Genomic DNA, 22,918 nt, shown 5'->3' on the forward strand with positions numbered 1-22,918 from the left:
TTCTGTGAGGACATCACCATTAGTAAACAGTGTGGTACAAATCATGTCACAATAATCGCAATGACCATGAAATTTGTAATGAAAGAAAGTACGCCCCACAACTATCTTCCAAAAATGGTCACGAAGGCTGTAGATCGTCTGATGTTTGAAATGCAACTTCGGCGTGAAACGACCAGCCAAACCGACTCTCTATGGGAAGTTGTATTTTGGAAAAACCAAAATCATGGCCTAACCACAAGTACTATCTTTTCCGAAACAATGTTAGGCTCTCATGAGCAGCCAATTCACAATACCACAAGTCTTTACTACTACAACTACTACTACTACTACTGCAATGGGCATAATTATTCCCACCGTCTTGTGGGCTCGGACAGGCAATGTTTTTGTATCAAAATCTTTCAGAAAATGGCAAGTTAGGCCTGCTATTCGACTGATGGTGCTCTGGGTGGCAATTTGTAAGTTGCATGAGGTTGCCGATGCCAATTCGTCTACTCTTAATGAAATATAGTGTGGGATCTTTACCGTCCACCAACAACTAGTGCTGGCAGATGGGTGCTTTGGCTGAACGTCCCGATCGAGGGAGCTCTACAGGTAAAACACCATGATGACAGTTTGCGACCGGGTCAGGATTCTAATTTCTAACTCAGGCAAGACAGCTCAAAGGCAAGTACGAGTACCTCGAGGCTATCCTGCCAGCTCTCAAAATACCAGAAGTACGATTTTTATTTCTTAAAAGATGTCTGTTGCGTGTTGAAGCACTGATTCAGGGACAATTCAACCGGAACCAAAAATGTTTACCGACAACTAAAGAATGACAAAAATTTCCTCAAATAAATGAACAAATGTATCAACAAACAATGAAAAAAAAAAAAAAACATACATTCATAAGCTTACATGCACACATACCAACAAAAACATACCTTTGTGTTTTTGACCTCGATTTTAACATATATTTATTTCGCTCTGGCCACTGTAGACATGTCCAAACTTTGTTCAGAAAGATCTCATTTATTAAAATCAATGGAAAGACGTGACATGCGACATCCTGAAAGGGGAAATATCCGATGCCTCAGCTTTTGCGGAATGAGTTGTGGTATTACAGCACAGTACTCTCATGGAAATGCATTTCCATGCATTGTTTCTGTAAACAATCACCGAGTTGGATTAAAACAGTGGTACCCAAAATAATCAGTGCTTGTGTTTATTATCTGCATGTATCTAAGACCATTTGATTTCTATTTCAGGAGTGTTACGTGTGGAAAAAAAAAAATTTTAACCCACAAAATTCTTAATTTTTTTTATTTCACCAATGGTCAAGGCTGAGAACGTCCACACCGAGTCTGGGAGATCAGAGGTTAGAACCCGGCGAAGTCATATTAAAGATCTTGGTGCATGCTGCTTTGCGTTTAGAATGGATGGAGCTCTGTCAAACAATCATAGGTTGGTAATTATAGCACAGATTTTGATGGGCCCAATGGCCTCCTCCTGTGTTAAAGCTGCTTGAAGGGAACTATTATTATTATTATTAATTTTGAATGGCTTGCACAATCGGTATTAATGCAAGATAAGAAACAGTGGCTCGGAAAATTTATGGGTATGGTGGTGGCATTGTGGTGACACCAGACTGGTGTCCCAGCCGTTGTATGATGATAGGTGACGGCATCGGTGTTAAGGATTTGAATTCCTGTTTTCTTGAAGGTAGTCTCAGAATAGCGTAGTTACCGTCTGATTGTAGGTGCCCCTCCTTATGAGGCCATATACTTTTTTCATGTTCCCTTTCAAGGAACTCCAACGCATGGGGAGGTCATTAGGCCCATCAAAACCTGCACTAGTATTGGCAACATTTGGTTGATTGTCTGTGCTCTATCCATTTAAATGCTGAGCGTCAAGCAAGGAAGCAGCACGCACCATTTTTATGCCTTTTGCACGACTTGGCCGGGGTTCGAGCAGCCGACCTCCCAGACTCAGAGCAGAGCTCTAACAATTATGCTACCGAGTCCGGTGGCTGTCTCTTAAATGCCTCAGGGCCACCTTGAAGAGGTACCAAAATGCTGCCAAATGATGGTGACCATCCTAAGGTACTAAATCCTGACAAAAATCAAAACCGTTTTGTTGCCAGAGTGCCAAAGATAATTCCAAATGAATGTTTAATGGTCTCTACAATAACATCACAACATTGCCAATCACACACATTAACAAAAAAATCTGGTGAAAATTGTTCAGTTGGTCGCTTTCAACAGCAATGCATTGAGTATTCTTGCAAAGAACTCTTTATATCTAAGCTGAAAGATCAGTAATACCAAGGTTAGAATATCCAAATCATTTGAAAGTCTTTCTCTCAGGCCACACGCAGAATCCATCCAGCTTACAGGTTCACCATTTGATAAATATAGACCTTATTCGTCATGCTCAGATTATGCAGACAAGGTTGTTCCCAAACGTCACACCGTATGTGTTTCAGGAAGCAACGAGCCGTAACAACAGTGACAAACAAAAACTAACTTTACAAGCATTTTCAAATCATATATATATATATATATATAGCCTGGGAAGTATTAAAAACAGCTCAGAAAAGAAAAGTTACATTCCATGTAACCAAAGCACGTTTCCTGCATTAAAGAACCAATCGGAAGGTGTTTGTCAATACAAGTCAGGACTAGAACGGCACTCGGTAGAGCGCATAACTCCGCCAGGCTGAACAGTTTACGTCTTGTATCCCACTGAGAGGCCGGATCTGCAGCCGGACCCGAACCAAAATCAAATCGGCTTGTTCTTGTCATCTACCCAAATCATCCATCGAGCTTTGTCATAACTCGTCCACAACTCTTTGAAATATCATGCTCCATATCGTTTTTGGCTCCATCTCTCAACAGTGAAACGTAATTTGGAAAAATTTAAAATTCTCGTATCCAGATCTGGATCTTCACCAAAATCGAATAAATTCTTCCTTGTCACACACACCTAACCTGTCCACCAAGTTTCGTCGGAATCCGTTTTTGAGATATCCCTATCTCTCAATGGTGAAGAATCACTTTAAAAATTCTCGTAGCCGGATCAGGATCGGGATCTTCACCCAAATCTAATCAATTTGTCCTCGTCACACACCCAACCTGTCCACCAAATTTCATCCGGATCCGTACACAACTTTTTGAGACATCATGCTCATGGACAAACAGACAGGGGTGAAAACGTATCCTCTGTCGGTGGCAGAGGTAAAAATGATCATTCCCAACACGTCTTCTTTCTCGACCAAAATAATACCCATTACCCACCCTTCAAAAGGACGGTCCTCTGTTTCATTCCTTCTTCTCTCTGTCAAAATCAAAGTTTGCATCACATAGTAACATTCTGCTAACAGATCCTTTGCTAGGTTAACTACATTCAATCTATTTTTACAAGGTGCTGCAAAGCCTTCGTGTGCCAATACAAGGCAGGCAAAATAAATCGTGAAAGCTCAGCATTGAATACATGAGAGCAGTTACTATCTCCGTCCTCTTTTGAAACAACCGTCATGCAACTGAGCAACGGCACCGATTTGTCACCTGCTTCTCTCTCACGTAGTACAAGCTGGATGACCCTGGCTAGTATGCCATTCCCCTCTGGTAATGTCAGCACCTGGCAGCCTTTGCGCTTTGTCAAGGCCGTGAAGATCTTTGTGTGATAAAGCTGGTGTTTTTGTGTTCTGGTTTCCCAAATGAAAGCCTCAAAAATATCTTCCTTTGTTAAACAGACCATGGGATGGCAAAATAATATGTCGTGTATAGGATATACTGTATAGTGTGTATATACTGTATGTATGTATGTATATATATATATATATATATATATATATATATATATATATATATATATATATATACTGTATATATACACAACAAGACCGAGCATTTTAACAATGCAGAGCCTCGGTGGAGTATATACATTATAGTAGATTGGTAATAAAATATATGTGTACAGAATCACAAACAAGCAAACAAATTACAACAGGCTGATTACAACAGCCTCTTCCAGTCCCTTCTGGACTAGCTGAAGATAAAAATGGGGTGATTCTTTCCCCCACCCCCCCCCCCATCTCCCTTTTCACCTTTATGTCTGTCATATCTCCTTCCAAATTCCATCTACCACTTAACTCCAGACTCGGTGGCATAATGGTTAGCGCGTCCACTCCGAGTCTGGGAGATCGGTGGTTGAAACCCCAGCCGAGTAATACCAATGACTTAAAAAATGGTACGCGCTGCTTCCTTGCTTGCAATTCAATATTAAAAATGATAGAGCATGGATATACAATGCTGGGAAGGCAAGGGCAAACCACCCAGTATAACCATTGCCAAGAAACTGCTTTGGCAGCACCAACACTTGGTAAAGAGTATAGTACATCAAATCAAATCTATGTATTAGCAATTAGTCCACATTGTTGGTAATATATTTATTATTTTGGAAGTGTATACTTGCATGACGTTCAGCATTTAAAAGGTTAATAGCACGGACAATCCTCCTTCGGTTGGCATCCATGGGGTGGAGGAAATTCCTCCTTAGGAAATACCATGCTGAGTGTGGTGAGAGAGGCCACACCATTGTTGTGATGTCACAGGTACCCAGAGTATCCCAGAGAGTGACGGCACTTCCTGCAAGATCAGTGGCTGCGTTTGTCTCATCTAACAGTCTTGTTGCGTCTCATGTAGGGTTTGTCTGCCTGTCCAATTATGTGTGTGAGATGTGTGTGTGTGTGAGATGTGTGTGTGTGTGAGATGTGTGTGTGTGTGAGATGTGTGTGTGTGTGAGATGTGTGTGTGTGTGAGATGTGTGTGTGTGTGAGATGTGTGTGTGTGTGAGATGTGTGTGTGTGTGAGATGTGTGTGTGTGTGAGATGTGTGTGTGTGTGAGATGTGTGTGTGTGTGAGATGTGTGTGTGTGTGAGATGTGTGTGTGTGTGAGATGTGTGTGTGTGTGAGATGTGTGTGTGTGTGAGATGTGTGTGTGTGTGAGATGTGTGTGTGTGTGAGATGTGTGTGTGTGTGAGATGTGTGTGTGTGTGAGATGTGTGTGTGTGTGAGATGTGTGTGTGTGTGAGATGTGTGTGTGTGTGAGATGTGTGTGTGTGTGAGATGTGTGTGTGTGTGAGATGTGTGTGTGTGTGAGATGTGTGTGTGTGTGAGATGTGTGTGTGTGTGAGATGTGTGTGTGTGTGAGATGTGTGTGTGTGTGAGCTGTGTGTGTGTGTGAGATGTCTGTGTGTGTGAGATGTGTGTGTGAGATGTATGTCTGTGTGTGAGATGTGTGTGTGATGTCTGTGTGTGTGTGAGATGTCTGTGTGTGTGAGATGTGTGTGTGTGTGAGATGTGTGTGTGTGTGAGATGTGTGTGTGTGTGAGGTGTGCGTGAGGTGTGCGTGAGGTGTGCGTGAGATGTGCGTGAGATGTGCGTGAGATGTGCGTGAGATGTGCGTGAGATGTGCGTGAGATGTGCGTGAGATGTGCGTGAGATGTGCGTGAGATGTGCGTGAGATGTGCGTGAGATGTGCGTGAGATGTGCGTGAGATGTGCGTGAGATGTGCGTGAGATGTGCGTGAGTGTGTGTGTGTGTGTGCGTGAGATGTGCGTGAGATGTGCGAGGTGTGTGTGTGTGTGTGTGTGTGTGTGTGTGTGTGTGTGTGTGTGTGTGTGTGTGTGTGTGTGTGTGTGTGTGTGTGTGTGTGTGTGTGTGTGTGTGTGTGTGTGTGGCTGTGACACGACGAGTCTTAGATCCTGCATTAAAAAAACAGAAGAAGCAGCTCCTACCCTCTTCATTTCACTTTTTCTAACATTAGCTTTTCTCAATTCGCTCCCCTATCCCCATCCCCTTGTACAATAACTATTGATGAAAATTAGACAAACAAGATTTTCAAAGGAAACGCACCTTCACATGTTCCTCACTGAGAACTTCTGTCTTCTCAGCCCTGAAAAAACAAAAACAGCAAAATTAATTAGCAGACCAACAAGCAAACAAGCAGTCATAGACTGGTACTTACGAAATCGTCAACTTGACCTCTAACTTTGTCTAATAAAAGCTGTCTCTAGAGAAGGTAGCGACGCAAACCAGAAGTTTCTACGATGATTCTGTACCAAACCATCAAAAATCGAATGTTTGACCTCACTGTGACCTTGACCTTTGACCGATTTTGACCAAAATCTAATCAGCGCTAGCCATCACCCTCCTGAATCACGTGGTGTAATTTGACATTGGTAGCTTCTTCCGTTCTTGAGTTATCATTTTTTGGATGTTTGACCTCACTGTGACCTTGACCTTTGACCGATTTTGACCAAAAATTAATCAGTACTAGCCATCCATCACCCTCCTGAATCACGTGGTGTAATTTGACATTGGTAGCTTCTTCTGTTCTCGAGTTATCGTGCCTACAAACAAACAAACACACAAACAGAGGACGGAAGTGATCAATATACTTACGAAATCTTTAGATTTCGTAAGTAATAAAACAATACATTTAGCATCATGGAGAAATTAAAAGTAAAAATAAAAACAAACAAATAACAACAACAAAAACAATCAAAACATTATCAAAACAATAATCATAAAATAAACAACGAGCTGCTATCAAATACATTCCTTGAAAAAGCAAATCATGCTTCAGCCCTTGCAAAGACTTGTGGGAAATTATAGAGCATGATGGAAAGGCGAAGCAATACACCACACAATTACACGTGGCATTTTACATCAACACCATGGTATTCAAGCACACGCCTCCGGGCCATAGAATGGGAACTCCTCAAATAATTTTACATACGGTCCGCTGCGAAGAGAAAAAGAAAGAGGAACTTGGAGGATCATAATTTCAATAACCACGGCATGTTCTTGCTGATCCGACCGAAAATAAAAAGGCCAAAAGCCCAGCACATCGGTCCATTTTAAAATAGTGTGCGGAGACAACATGGAGGGATATAAAAGTGCAATCTCAAAGGACCCCATCGGAAAAGCAAGTGGAAATAGCACCCCAAAAGGCACCACTGTAAACAACAAGATTTTGTGTCTTGCCAATGTACACTGACTGCACCATTGGATTGGGGTTTCATAAAAGGCCAGTTTCCAGGCAATGCTCGTCGATGGGCAGAAACTTCAACATCCGCTCGGCATTGTTACGATGGCCAAACAAATAGATTACTTTGAAAACACCTCTGGGCAACCAGACTGTGCGGCTCTGCACACATGACAAACAGCATGCCTGCCACATTATCTTGGGTTACTTCCAACCGTCTGGGCTCAAATTCACCTCTCCCTGGGACTTACAAAATGGCAATGTAAAAGGTGCCAACGTCTTCCATATTACATTACGCTACGGCAAAAACTTTTGACCCCATGTGAAATGTGCATAATTTGGAGATGACCCCTTATGGCAAATGTAAAATCTACTTAGTTGTGCTACCTGCCAAAAAGTCCAACTCATGATATATTAAAGGATCTTTTCGGTCTAAACGATTACAGATGGGAAAGTCAACTGGACATGCTGGAAAAAAATGTCCATGCAACACTCGTTTTCAGCACTGCACCAGAATGGTTTAAGTCGAAAATAAACTTGGTGTGGATGAAATCAGGACAAGACAGTAGGGCATGGTGACATCCACCATCCTAGTCATGCTGCAATTACTCACAATGGAGACACCTCACCAGCACCGGCAAATAATTGCCCCAAGATCAGATTACACCATGCCATTATGTACATACATACATATACAGTACCTTTAGAAAGTCCACACCCCCTGTCAAAAATTTCACCTTTTGTTTCCTAATAGGCCAGAATTAAATTGCATTAAATCAGACTTTTTCCATCGGTATTTACACATCGTCACCCACAACTTCCAAGTGAAAAAAAAATTCCACAAATTTCAGAAAATTAATTAAAACAAAACTATAATATCTTGGTTGGATAAGTGTCCATCCTCCTGAGTTAATACTTGGTGGAAGCAACTTTGACAACAATTACAGGTGTGAATCTGTTGGGATAGGTCTCTACCAACTTTGCACACCTTGATTGGGAAATATTTTCCCATTCTTCTGAACAAAACTGTTCAAGCTCAGTAAAGTTGCATGGGGAGCATTTATGCACAGCAATATTCAAGTCATGACACAGATTTTCAATTGGATTTAGGTCAGGGCTCCGACTGGGCCACTCAAGGACATTTATCTTTTTGTTCCTTAGCCACTCCAGTGTAGCTTTGGCTGTGCGCTTCGGGTCGTTGTCATGCTGAAAGGTGAACTTCCGTCCCAATTTCAGCTTTCTTGCAGAAAGCAGCAGGTTTTACTCTTGGACTTTTCTGTATTTTGCTCCATCAATTTTCCCTTTTAACCCGACAAGTGCCCCAGTCGCTGCTGATGAGAAACATCCTCATAACATGATGCTGCCACCACCATGCTCCAAAGTAGGGATGGTGTTCTTTGGGTGATGTCCTGTGTTGGGTTTGCCCCAAATGTAACGTTTTGCAACTAGGCCAAAAAGTTCCATCTTGGTTTTGTCAGGCCACAAAACTTTTTGCCACATGGCTTCAGAATCTCTGAAGTGTTTTTTTTGCATACCTCAAAGTGGGCTTTTTGAGTAATGGCTTCCTTCTTGCCACCCTACCATACAGGCCAGACTTGTGGAATGTTTGGGATATTGTTGTCACATGCACACAATGACCAGTCTTTGCCATAAAGGCCTGTAGCTCTTTCAAAGTTGCCATTGGCCTCTTGGCGGCCTCTCTGATTAGTCTCCTCCTTGCTTGCTCACCCAGTTTGGAGGGACGGCCTACTCTAGGCAGGGTCTTGGTGGTACCATATGCCTTCCACTTCTTAATGATTGTATTGACTGTGCTCTAAAGGATATTAAAGGCCTTTGAAATATTTTTATACTTATCCCCTGATCTTTGCCTTTCCACAACTTTATCCTGGAGGTCTTTTGAAAGCTCCTTGGTGCTCATGGTTGAGTCTTTGCTGGGAAATGCACTATCCAGCAGAGGAAACCTACAGGAACAGTTGATGTTATTCTGAAGTCATCACAATCACTACAATTTAAAGCAGGTGGTGGCCAATTAACTTGGTGTGTGATTTTGAAAGCGATTGGTTACACCTGAGCTAATTTACAATTCCTCTTATAAGGGGAGGTGCAGAAGGGGGGGGGGGGGGTACACTTATCTAACGAAGATATTCCACTTTTGTATTTTTATTTAATTTTCTGAAATTTGTAGAATTTGTTTTCCACTTAGAAGTTGTGGGTTATCATGTGTAAATAAAGGTGGAAAAAGTCTGGTTTAATGCAATTTAACTCCAGGCTGTCAGGCAACAAAATGTGAAAATTTTGAAAGGGGGTGTAGACTTTCCTTAGGCATTGTGTATGTATGTATGTATGTAAATATATATATATATATATATATATATATATATATATATATATATATCACAAGTGGCACGCTTAAGGGAAACCGAAAGGATACAGTGGTGAGGAAACGGGAAGGATTTGTTCAAAGCAACAACATGATTCCATTTGCAGCTCGTTCATGGAAAAATCTCCACAAATTTAATATTCTCAATAAATTTTGCTGATGACAAAAAGCTGAACTTTACAGTGATGGGAACTATCAGGATGACTACAACATTTTCGTTTTGATTTGTTCTCAGGATGCTGGCTGTGGGTGGAAAAAGGGTTATGCCAAAGCATGCTGGCTGGATAGTGAGGCGTGCTTCTGTGTCCGAGGTGCAAAGAAGGAGAAAAGGTTGTGCTTTCCAGGGTGAATGGTGGGTACGTTACTTTTGTGCTTAATGTGCGGAGTTAGTTTTGGACCACACCTTCCACATCCAGCATTACATGGCAAATTAGAGGTATCCATTTCGCTGATGTCTTTTGAAGACTGTCCTTGAATCTACCCACAGATTGCAGTTTATATTACAGATAAAAAAACCTCAACGATAAACAGCAAAGAGTAGTGTGGGTATAGGAATATATCAACATGTGTGCAGCGTGAAGAGTACTCCCCCGATCTCCAAAGAATGTAAATCCTGCGCATGAGAACACCAAAGCGTCACCTCCGACCTGGAAGCATAGGCCCGGCCACTCATGTCAAAAGACAGAATTTTATGGTCACCATTGGTTAAACATCAAACAGAGCCACCTATCCGGATTTCAGGCATATTTACCCTTGTCAGGATGGCATACAGTTTAAACATCTAACCAATGATGGCCAAAGGCATCTTTTAAATTCAAAATGTACCTTCTGGCTTTAATGGTGAGCATCAGCCATGGATTGTCTCACACAGTAAAAACCACAAAAATCCACAAAGAAACAGACTGTCTGCCGCTCAGACGATTGTTCCCACTAACCCAAACCAAGAAACCAGAAAGCACGTGCGATCGACGGAGAAATCAACACGTGTGGAGCGTGACGAACACTCCCACAATCTCCAATGGACGTATGTCCTGCGCATGTGCACAGTGGCATGTGACATCCAGTTTAACGGCACACACAATGATTAATCACCTTGCCTGTGAAACACCGGGATGACAGTTTATAGCTTGGTCGGGATTCAAGCCTAGGCTAGACAGCTTATAGTGAGTATGCGTACTTCTTGGCTATCCTGCTGGGATGTTAACACAATGTTTCCAATTTTAAATTTGTATTTATCTATGCCGAAGTGACCACAGAACAACGCGGGGCCAACACAGGCAAGTGGCTCCTGAACATTGTTCAAGTCGATCGACAGTGTGAATATTGAAGAGCGCTCACCAAGTGGCTTAAGCACTCCAACAAAATAGTTGATAAGGAACGGCTCGCTTGGGAAGCGATTAGCAATCTCCGAACTGTCATATTAAACACACACCTTCCAGAGACGCCCGAAATATAAAATATGTATGAATTGGACAAATGAACAGTTTTTTTTTAGCAGTCAGAACTGCTGAGAAGTTCAATTCTGGAGAGTAAATTTTGTAAATAGGCTTGGTTTAAGAAATTCGAGGTTACAGCATGTGCGGAAATGAAATAAAGCCACAGTTGCTGGCATCTCTGGGCGTTTATAAACATTGTAATGTACCCAGCAATTCGTAGCTATGATGATCAGACATTCGATAATATGAGTGAGGAAAGTGAAAAGAAAAACTTTCTGTAAAGAAATAATTGCGGGCTGTTCAAAATGAAGGCATGGTTGAGCGTCCGGGCGGTGTTTGTTTGTCTCCGGGCGATAGCGGCTGGATAAGAAAACCAGGAACCACTGGTAGGCATGGATGACCCACAAAATATGAAATGAAGATTATCGCAAATACCTATAGAGTTTTTTTTTAATGGTGTGAACAAACTTTGGCAAATAATGGGTGATGAAGGTTATCGTCAAGTTTCATCAAAACCGTGTGTGTAGTTTTGGAGAAGAGAGCAAATACCTACTTTGGGGGTGAACTCCCTCCCTCCCACACAGCGTAGACCCCCTTAATGAGGTCAGATTTTGATGCGGTCAATGCACCTTCATTGGGCATCAGATATGAAGTTTGTGGCCAAGTTTCATCTAAATCATGTGTTTGGTTCAACGACAACGACCGAAGTATTTACGGACTGACTGACTGTCACTCACTCACTCACAGACACTGCTCGATCGCATAAGCTCACCAGACTAAAGACCAGGTGAGGTAAAAACTAAGAAGAGCTGTGAGAGAAGAGGATATGGGGTGTGCATTGAAATAAAGGGAGAAAGGGAAGACAAACAGTAGTTGGAGAGAGCTTGTAGAAAAGTTTGATTTCTTTATCAGTGACTATATTATTCTGTTGTGCAAAGCAAACGATATGATGCATTGGTATGAAATAACAGCACAGTGGCGTGAGGAATTCAGGGTTTCAACAATTACCACAAAATCTGGAAACTCAGAAAACCGCTGGGTGCTAGAGCAAACCACAACAGCTGCATCAACAAGGTGTTGCTTTGGAAAACAAAATAAATAAATAAGAGCAATCTGTTTGACACTTCAAAGCTTTATTGCAAAAGGGTTTGAAAACAGCTGTAACTCCACGACGTTTTAAAGGGCTTGCAGGAGTTGCAGTAGATTTAAACAGCAAAGGCAGCCATACGTGATTAGCATCGCCAATCTGTTGCAGCAACGTGTCCTGTCATTGGTTTGGTAAATAAATGGCCATAACTTGGGAAGCACTTGTCCGATTAATATCAAACCTTGAAAAGGCACATACTCAGGTCCCCAGCAATATACCTGGCAAGTTTCAATTACATCGGACCAGTGGTTGTTGAGAAACAGCGGTCACAGACACACACACAGACACAGACACAGACACAGATTGCTGGAATTATAGATAGATGTATAAACCTCTCTGACTCTTCCTGCTCACATCGCGACGGTGGTATATGGCAGCTAAGATGAGCCGATTGATCAAGAGTTTGGCTTGTAGATAAGATCATGGTCAGATGATTTGGTTCCGCTCAGCCAAGTAATAAGATGTCATATGAACACCGGCACGATACCAGCTCGTAATGGAAACTTTGCCTGCACGGTAACACAGCTGTGGACATGGGAGCCAGCAAGAAGTTCCTGGGACGACTAGCTGTTGTGGTCGCTTCGTGACTCACCGAACCAATCTGGAGTTAGCTTGATGCAGCGACCATTACATTGGTATCAGAGGTGGGATTGGACCTACATTGGTGTTAATTAGCAGAGAATGGCAAATAAAGTGGACGGGTTTGTAAGCTGGGAACATTGAGATGGGAAATGGGATGGTAACATAGTGTGATGAAGGTGGGAAGTAAGATGGGGGGTGGTGAGAGTTGGCTGGGGATAGAGGGCAGTATACGAGTATTGTACAAAAGGTGGGGGAGCAGCAGCTTGCTACCATTCAGCCTCACCCCATATCAAGGGTAATGAGGAAGAAGAAATTAGGTGAAGGATATAGTGTAATGAACAAGGGTAACCAATATTGTGGATCTGAGGAAGAGGACAAGGGCTGCAATCAAGACCATTGATGCAGGAATGCTGAACCAACCTGGAAAGAGATGGAGTAATGCCTTGACGTATTATATAAGGAGATCGCATCCGATGACCACATGATGTTTCATCAAAGCGGGGTAGGGATATTTATTCACAGGGAGAAAGGGAGAGGAAGGACACGCCAGAACAGTGGTGATCACAGTCAGTAGCAAATTAATAATGAATAGCCCCAACGCGTCCTCGAAACCATGTAGGTAAAATGTGTTTGCCTGCTTTATCTCTTACATTGGGGGGAATGTGACAGAGAAAAGGGAAGAAAAGGGGGAGAGAGAGAGTGACAGAGATACAGAGAGAGAGAGAGAGAGAGAGAGAGAGAGAGAGAGAGAGAGAGAGAGAGAGAGAGAGAGAGAGAGAGAGAGAGCTGGGAGAGAGAGAGAGCTGGGAGAGAGACAGAGACAGAGACAGAGACAGAGACAGAGACAGAGACAGAGACAGAGACAGAGACAGAGACAGAGACAGAGACAGAGAGAGAGAGAGAGAGAGAGAGAGAGAGAGAGAGAGAGAGAGAGAGAGAGAGAGAGAGAGAGAGAGAGAGGTGTAGGGGGCCTCATTCAGATGGGCATGCTCCTCGACCCGGCCAGCACGCTGCGGTCTGGTGCAGACTTGGCCTTCCTGCTCTCATGGGCCTCCCTTTTGGTACTTGCAAAGCCACGAACCGCCTGTTGCCACAGTCTGAACCGCCAACCATGAACAGCCATCACGAGCAGCACAAGCACCAACTCAAGAGAGACATGATTAAACACCAATCCACAACCAAAGACCACCATTCAGAGCAAGCTCGCATGTTGTGTCCGTCCTTTTATCAAATGCCACGAGGAGTGTAACAATATATACACCACAAGGTGTCAACAAATTACAGTTTGAACCGTTGTCGGTGCGTGCCCATTGGCCAAGGCAGCCTGAAAGATTTCCATATATGAGCCGATTCACCATCCCGTTTACAGCCCGTTTGATGGCTACACAATGACAGATGGTGACCTTTGGCTGACTTCGTCATCGCCAGTGCGTGCGTATGTGTGTGCGCGTGTGTGTGTGTGTGTGTGTGTGTGGGGGGGGGATTAAACACAGACCCCAGAGAGACAAGATATTTTTAAACACGTGCTCGACACAATTTATCATTGTCAAGAATTACATCACTTACTCTATCGAAAAGGGCTGTCACACCTTGACGTTTTAGCCAGCGTATGGCAAGGTATCAAAATGTATGCAAAACGCTGGCGTACGCTGAACTATTGATGTTTTTTTTTAAAGTTTTGGGCTTATAATAACGTGTTGGACGTATGCATAAAGTATTAGTAACGTAAACAGAACGTTTCAATCACATATAGATAATTTATACCAACGAATGCTGAGCGTGTTGTCGGCGTTCACAACCTATGCCCAACGATAATCTAACTTACGCATAGCGCGCGGCAGCGTATCGTCGACGATCACGTGGCATAGGCTATTCATAGGCTGCGGCTCGACGATTCAAATCATAACCGCACTAGACATCGAAGTGTGAAGCCGCTGTCACACTTTGACGTTTTAGCCAGCGTATGCCGACATATGAAAAATTTGCCGAACCAAGCTGGCACACGTCGAATACGTTATGGGTAAGTTTTGTATACGTTAAGAGCACGCTGGCATACGTCGTCATACGCCGAGTACATCGAGAAATTTTCATCATTTTGAAAATTTCTCGACGTACTCGGCGTATGACACACGTTCCGTATATGCTGGCCATAAGTTGTAGGCACGTTGCGCGATCGTTGACACACGTTACTTGTAAGGTACTCATAAGTCGAAACACGTCGAGATAATGTTTAGCGTCAATGTTCCAGACTCCCTGGTTTTTATTTATTTATTTAATTTTTTTTTTCTTTGGTACGATGGTCATGTTGACACTGATTTCTAGTATGCGGTTATGATTTAAATCGTTGAGCGGCAGCCTTTTAATCATATTATATTACAACCGCACTAGAAATCGAAGTGTCAACATGACCGTCATACCGAAGAAAAATAAAAATTAAAAAAAACCAGGGAGTCTGGAACACTGACGCCAACCATTACCTTGATGTGTTTCGACTTATGAGTACCTTACAAGTAACGTGTGTCAACGATCGCGTAACGTGCCTACAACTTATGGCCAGCATTATGCGGAACGTGTGAGTCATACGCTGGCATACGTCGAAAAATTTCAAGCATGGAAAATTTGTCTAACAGCTCGGCTTACTACGACGTATGCCAGCGTACTACGACGTATGCCAGCGTGCTCTTAACATATACAAACTTACCCATAACATATTCGACTTGTGCCAGCGTTTTAGCCAAATTTTCATAGGTCAGGCACACGTTGGCTAAATCGTCAAAGTGTGACAAGGCCTTAACATGTACTCTTGAAATAACGAATATAATCTATCCCCCTTCTTCCCCCCCACCCACCCCCCAGACCAGATCTTAAACAAAAAACTATCTTCTTGAAGGTAGGTTCAGTGCTGTTGTAATCTATCTATAATTCCAGCAATGTGTGTGTGTGTGTGTGTGTGTGTGTGTGTGTGTGTGTGTGTGTGTGTGTGTGTGTGTGTGTGTGTGTGTGTGTGTGTGTGTGTGTGTGTGTGTGTGTGTGTGTGTGTGTGTGAGCGCGCGCGCGCGCGCGTGCGCGCGTGTGTGTCTGTGACCGCTGTTTCTCGACAACCACTGGTCCAATCAAATTGAAACTTGCCAGATATATTGCTGGGGACCTGAGGATGTGCCTTTTCAAGGTTTGATATTAATCGGACAAGTGCTTCCCAAGTTATGGCCATTTATTTACCAAACCAATGACAAGACACGTTGTTGCGTGGGCGTGGCCGATGGGGAAGGGAAGCTCAGCCGCGTTCCCCATTACGGGTTACAACGTACGGGCTTCCGGATAATGATGACTTCGTGTATTCTAATAATTTCTCGATTTCTTATGCGCATTTATAGATAAACACAATGCCCCAAAGTTATGATCGTTTTCATATTAGACGGTGCATAAATTTCGGTAACATCAGAGTGCTGCTATGCTCCGAATTTTCCGAAGGAAGTAATTTTTTTTCTCTCTCTTCTCTTCTCTTTTTGTTTTTCTTTGCCACGACATTGCGAAAAGGTAAAATACGTTGGCGCTAATTGAATAATTGGGTATTAAAACTAAATTGCGAATAATCGTAACTGCGAATAATATGCAAACTTCCGGGCCACGCACGTACGGGCACGCGAGAGCGAAGAAACGGCCTGTGTGGTTGTTGTTTGTTGCTCGCGGTTTGAAAATTTATTTATTAAAATTTTTTTATGGGCACATATTAGTAAACAACAACAACAACAACAACATGAGTTCACTTACAAAGAACTTCAACACAAAAATTGGCCATAAGGCCATTCAGCCCCAAACAATAGTTGCCAACCTATGGTTGTTTGTCCATGCTCCATTCATTTTATCAGACAAAGGAGCAGCACGCACCATTTTTCATGTCTTTGGTATAGCTCGGCCCGACCTCCCAAACTCAGAGCACACGCTCTAACCATTACGCCACCGAGTGTGTTTTACAGCTTCATGGGAAGGATTACAAGTGGGTGGATTTGCCTTTACCTTCTGAGCATTGGACAGCGCAGGAATTTGTAATTTATTCAGAGGATAACCTGCCGCCAAAAGACACTGGGGATCTTTGACGTCTCCCAATGTTAGCAGACAGATCCCCAGCTTAACATCCATCCGAGGAATGGTGCACAACGCTCAGCCAGCGAAAAGCTAACCCGACAGTTTACAGTCAGATCGAGAATCAAATCCAGCCTGGACAGCTTAAAGGGAAGTGCGCTCCCTCTGTACCATCCTGTCAGATTTCGATAAGGTGTAAACAGCAAAATTCCTTGACATCACCGTCGGTCTCTGATTCAAGTTGCTGGATTACATCTCAAGTCAGGTTCTGAGTGTGAATATCAAACTGTGTAATGTCTCTGTGCCAAGGACTTTCTCAGAGCCTACCATACAAGGCATTTGCTTCAAGAGGCACGGCATATGCCCTCAAACAAACTGCTGAGTGCTGTAGCTTCTGAAACTCATGTGGCACGAGTTGGATGGACGGCACACAATGCCAGAAGCCTGAAGCATCACGAGGGCACGAGATCACAATTTTACTGTTTGGCACATACAATAGCAATTCACTAAATTATTACTCCAGATGAACAATCCCTTTTTCAACCAAGACATTGGTTGTAACACAAAGTAATTTATCTGGTATCATTTTCAAATTGTACTCCCACCATATTTTTGAATACATTTGTTAAGACTGATCAGTCTTACAAATGTCAAAACAACGACAAATAAATTGGAAATAACAAAATATATGTGGGCAAATATAAAGATGGCACAGTCCAAAGAAGTAAAAACAAAGAAATAGCTAATTCATCATTCAATCCATCCATCCATCCATACATTGGGATCAGACTCTGTGCAGAGCGTTGGTGCTGCCTAAGCAGACTCCTTGGCTGTTGGGCACAATCCTGGACAGGTCGCCACTCTGATGCAGGATACCAGCAAGCTGGCACTCATTTTGCCGACCTCAGAAGGATGACAGACAGAGTCAACCCCACCTGGTATTAATTCAACAGCTGAGTGGGATTTGAACTCAGGATCCTTGGATCCCAAGCCCACCACCCAAACCATTAAGCCAACACCAGGCATATTATTCAATCTTCTAACTATAATGGAGAAAACGTGGATGTCACCGAAACTCCAAGATTGATATTTAACAGTTCTTGGCCCTACGTAAAGGTTCCAAACCCGGATCGACTTCTGCTTCCACCTAATCTATATATTAATACTGAAGGACCAATTTTGTGCTCCTCCTAGCGGTCACGTCACGTTTTTCTCGGTACTGTGACCTGGACTGAAAGAAACTTCATACCTGTAAGAGTGCATTGCGCATAGTGGCAATAGTCAACCTTCAACTCTGAAGCAGAATAAACACTTTTCGTTGAGATGGGGACGAGGAGTGAAGAGGCGCGGGCAGGGAGTGAATAGGCGGGGGGGCAAGGTAAGCAAATTTTTGGGCGGAGGTAAGCAAATTGAAAGCGGGAGACAGGGGGAAATGGGGCGGGGGCTGGGTTGAATGTGGCGGAGTTGAGTGTGAGGGGGTGGACAGGGGGGGGGGCGCCCGGGGGCAAGTGGGTGGGGAATCAAAAGACGGGGGTGGGGAGTGAAGAGGCGGGGCTGGGGTAATTACATTTTTGGGCGGGGGTAAGCAGATTGAATGGGGCAGGGGCGGGGGGGGATGGGGCAGGGGCGGGGGATGAGTCGGCAGGGGCAAGCACACCCTGTCCAGTCCATGTCCCTTGAGTGTGTGTGAGCTGGTGAGGGTGGTTGAATGAACGGAATCCGTCTGTGATGGGGTTTCAGCTGATCTCCAATATTGGCCTTAAGTGGCCACTGAGGCCAGCAGACGAACACGTACTTTAGCCTTCCGCCGGTGCACATACTCCAGCACGTACTCCGCTAAACTGAGAAGGGTATTCCCACCCGGAAGCCGGGTGTGTCTGCCAGCATTTATAATCAACAAACCAAAACCAAGAAGATTTTGAACAGAATAACAGCACACTAACATGCATTCACTATCTCACAACACAGCCCCTTCACAAATATCCACCATTCAGGACCTGAATACGTGACTTCATTATCATAGGTAATTCTAGGATCATTTAGAATCCCACAGTGTCGACAAACATATCATCTCAGTATTTTGAAAAGAAGCAGAAAGACAAAAAACACGAACTGAAACAAGAAACGACCAAATACCAATTCTTCCTCAGCTTTGGGTTGCCATCTGAATGGCATCTGAATTGATGTTCCCCATCTGAATGGATACTGGGATCCTGGTTATCCCATATTCTGTATTGATTTATTGTCCATTGTACACTGTTACCCTTGCAAAACACAAGTTCATCGCTCTTCCACAAGTCGAGACATTGTTTACAAATATATTGTTGCAGGCCGGGGTCCGATGGCAAGAACGACCACGAGGTGGGGGAAGTTGTGTCGTCTCCCACCAGACTCCTGGAATTGTAGGCCGTCGCTCACGGATAATTCCGTGACGCGGCGGGTCGCTTAACAGACCATGGACGCCAATACCTCAACCGCGTAGCGTAGGGTCTTCCTGCCAGGTGTAATCAGTTTACCTAATTAACCATGCGGTTTCGACTACCGGGGAACCACGCCCTCGGTACGCCTTGCCCGAACCGGATCACTCCACCAACTACGGAAGAGTACCAACTACCAACTCCGGATCGGATGCAGCCGAGCGGAACTGCCAAGGACGTATCGGCTAGAATGAACAGATTATCGGGGATAAAGACCCGGCTAAGCTTAGATCCGAACCATGTTGGACCAATGAAGGAAAGGACTAAAACGAACTGGGAACATTTCTGCAATAATTTATTTACACTAAGCGAGGAAATTCATGCAGTACAGGAACAGGTTTATTGGTGTGTTATGCAGGGGACAGAAGAGGGAGACGTAGTGCGACAATTTTACAGCAACTTACAAAAGAAGACAGAGCAGACGTCATGAGAATAATACAGGCAAGAATTACAATGATCAAAAATCTTACACAATTTACTTAAAGGACAGGCGCCACACACTCAGACAAAATAAACCCGGTTGAATGGCAAAGGACTTCTGCAGCCACGGAGGGAGGGAGCTGAGGTCGCAGTTCTTTTGGTACTTGAACGTTCCGAGGGAAGGGATGCTCCATGGTGCGGCACCTGACAGAGGTCATGCAGTTCGGCCCACAGCCGCACGTGTGGAGACCGTGTCTGCAAAGGCGCCCGAGTTGAGAGCGTGGAGTCCAAGATAGAACAGGGCAGCAGACAGGACCTAACGAGAGACCCGGTCAAGGTCGGGTGTACTCGGACCAGCACAACAGATGGGCCACTGAGGCGAGATGTGGGCAGGCACTCCGTGATCAGGACCTTCCTTCTACAACCAACAACCAAGGGACCAACTCAACTAACGACCTTCCTTCCTTCTTTGCCACCAGCCAACGAACCCACCGAACTCTCTCACTCTACCCCGAGGATGGTGTCGTCATTTATAGATCCCCAAGGTCGGGGAGGAGCCTTGGCAAAGCTGACGTCACCGTCCGCCCTGATTGGACAGGGCCTTCATGGGGTCTGCCCTTTCTGGCGTGATTTCGGCCAGGCAGGGAATGCCCGTCCACTCCACGCGTGTTTGAGGAGGGTGGACGGTGGTACAGCCAAGATTGAATTGGAACGTTTGGGGAAGCCGAAAAGGAACTGCGGATGCAGGTGGACAGTGGATGATTAACAGGACAGTGGATCGTGATGGAGGGCATATAAATATTTATTAATCCAACTAAAAAAAACATCACAACGCACCCCCTTTGCTTTCCCACTACCCACAAGGAGGGGTTCTATCCGCACATATACTTAATGGCATAACTAACTTTGGGACAACTGTATGTTTGTATGCATACGGTTCCGAGAACCGTAACAATAACAATTCCAACTCAGGCCTTCATCCTTAGTGTGATACGAAATTTGTAAAACTCCACCATGAACATGATCACACAAATATATGTGTATATACAGTAGTAAATATATATATATATGTATATATATATATATATATATATATATATATATATATATATATATATATATATATATATATATATTGTTGCGGACCGGCGGGGTGAGGTGAGAAGACCACTAGGTGGGGGAAGCTACGTCGATTCCCACCACACTCCCCCGAATTGTAGGCCATCGCTCACGGATAATTCCGTGACGCGGCGGGTCGCTTAACAGACCGTGGACACCAATAACTCAACCGCGTGACCGAGGGTCTTCACGATGGCCGACAATTGGAGACTTATTTAGTCCGGACGATATCCGATCCTCAAATTTTCCAGTCTATGGAATCGGGTTACTTAATTAACCAAGTGGTTTAATTACCGGGGACCACGCCCTCGGTACGCCTTGTCCGAACCGGATCACTCGACCGGATCGGATCACCTTTCCGGATGGGATGCAGCTGAGCGACACTGCCAAGGACGTACCAGCTAGAAGGAATGGATCATTGGGAATAAAGACCCAGATAAACTTAGATCCGAACCATGCTGGATCAAGGAGAGAAAAGACAAAGGCGAACTGGGAACATTCCGAATGACAATTATTTATTAACAGCAAGTGAGGAAAAGCATGTGGTATGACAAAGATTTATTGGGTATGTAACGCAGGGAAAGAGGAGAGAGGTGTGGTGTGACAATAATACAAGCAACTTACGAAAGCAGATACAGTGCAGACTTGACGCGAGATTAATAAGAGTAACAACAATAAGGATCTTCTCGAGGCTTACTTAACAGACAGGCGCCAGCACACTCAGACACACACAGAAAAAGAAACCCAAATGTGAAGGGACTTTTGCAGCCAGGGAGGGAGGGGAGTTGAGGTCATAGCTTTCGGTACCTGGCATTTCGGGCATTTACATATATACACACATTTTATAAAAAAAAAAAAAAAATATATATATATATATATATATATATTCATATACATATATATATTCATATACATATATATATATATATATATTCATATACATATATATATATATATATATATATATATATATATATATATATATACATACATACATTGTTACGAATTCTGGCCCGCCTGGCGTGCGATCGGCCGCGTAACTCCAATCGCAACCGCGTCGCCCACCGGGCGGACAATTCAGTCGTGACCCTCCTGGAACTACCGCCAGGAGCCAGTCACGGGTGGGGGTTTAACCTCACCACAACCCAGTCCGCATTCTACCCGCGCGAAATAGGGTGAATCGCCGAATGTCGATATACCTAAATATCCGCGCGGGTAACCTACCGAAGGCTTGCACCAGCCGCAGGTCAGCTTAGGACACGAACCGCTTAAGCGGTTCGTTCTGTACTACAGGGATAACCGAGCAGTGTTATCGCCGACCTCGACGGTTCAGATTACTTTACCTGGGTGTTCAAACCCTCACTAATTATTCCACAAGGTAAGGTGGCACTTTCAATAAAGGAAAGGACGCAACGACGGGGAACAGTTCAACAAGCACATTTATTACTTACACACACGGAAGGCAGTCATGCAATATGTACAGCAAGAAAACAATACAACCGAATAAAGCAGGGAATTCTGTACAACACAGTCACTTGAACAGGTTCTACTTGCAGACGGCGCCACACCATGCAAGCAAAAGTAAAAAGAAAAGAAAGGGACCTCCCTTTCGTGGCCGTCCAGTCCCCCTCCCCCGACCGTTAGCGGGGTCGCGCCTGGTTCCGACCTCCCACGCGACCGGCGAACCCTCTCCGGTACCCCTCGTCCGGACATGCAGGTCCACCACAGGCCGCACTGCGGCGCCTCCCTTCCACGTCTCCACCAACGGGCCGCGCCGGGCCACGAGCGCCGGAATGAGTGAGGAGGAAGGGAGCGCGAGCCAAGAAGAGCGCATGAACCGTGAAGAGAGGTGGAGGCCCAACGTGAATCACCCAGAGAGACAGGGGCGAGCATGAACCAAGAAGAAGAGAGGAGGAGGCCCAACGTGAATCACCGAGAGAGACAGGGGCGAGCATGAACCAAGAAGAAGAAGAGAGGAAACCCAACGTGAATCACCGAGAGAAACAGGGGCGAGCATGAACCAAGAAGAAGAAGAGAGGAGGCCCAACGTGAATCACCGAGAGAGACAGGGGCGAGCATGAATCAAGAAGAAGAAGAGAGAGAGCTCCACGTGCGGTCCGCCCTTTATAGCGCGGGGCTCCGCCCTTCGCCCCACCCCGTTTTTGGCTCCACCTCCCTTATAGAAGCTTCTCGAAAAGGGGCGTGCCCTCACTCCGACCACCTCACACCTCGTGTCCCACCAATG

The 22,918-nt window shown here is 44.3% G+C and overlaps 2 protein-coding genes across 9 annotated transcripts in view; both read right to left on the reverse strand.

Moving 5' to 3' along the window:
• Positions 1-22,918, reverse strand: part of LOC147012089 (rho GTPase-activating protein 44-like) — a 130,691-nt gene that overhangs the window by 75,011 nt on the left and 32,762 nt on the right. For all 8 annotated transcript variants that reach the window (XR_015052005.1, XR_015052004.1, XM_085858314.1 and 5 more), the window contains exon 2: positions 5,895-5,934. Coding sequence is in view for 6 of the 8 variants with exons in the window: in XM_085858314.1 (XP_085714440.1) it covers positions 5,895-5,934 (40 nt within the window). In the remaining 2 variants the exon portion in view is untranslated. The remainder of the gene's footprint in view (positions 1-5,894; positions 5,935-22,918) is intronic.
• Positions 3,913-5,727, reverse strand: LOC147012090 (uncharacterized; the record flags this gene model as incomplete). Its single annotated transcript, XM_085857904.1, has 1 exon — positions 3,913-5,727. A coding segment is annotated over one exon (1,026 nt), but the record flags the coding sequence as incomplete, so codon positions are not given.

This window comes from Eptatretus burgeri, chromosome 15 (genome assembly GCF_056783735.1).
Source record: "Eptatretus burgeri isolate ZD-2024b chromosome 15, Ebu_testis_v1, whole genome shotgun sequence".
In the NCBI taxonomy this organism is placed as follows: domain Eukaryota; kingdom Metazoa; phylum Chordata; class Myxini; order Myxiniformes; family Myxinidae; genus Eptatretus; species Eptatretus burgeri.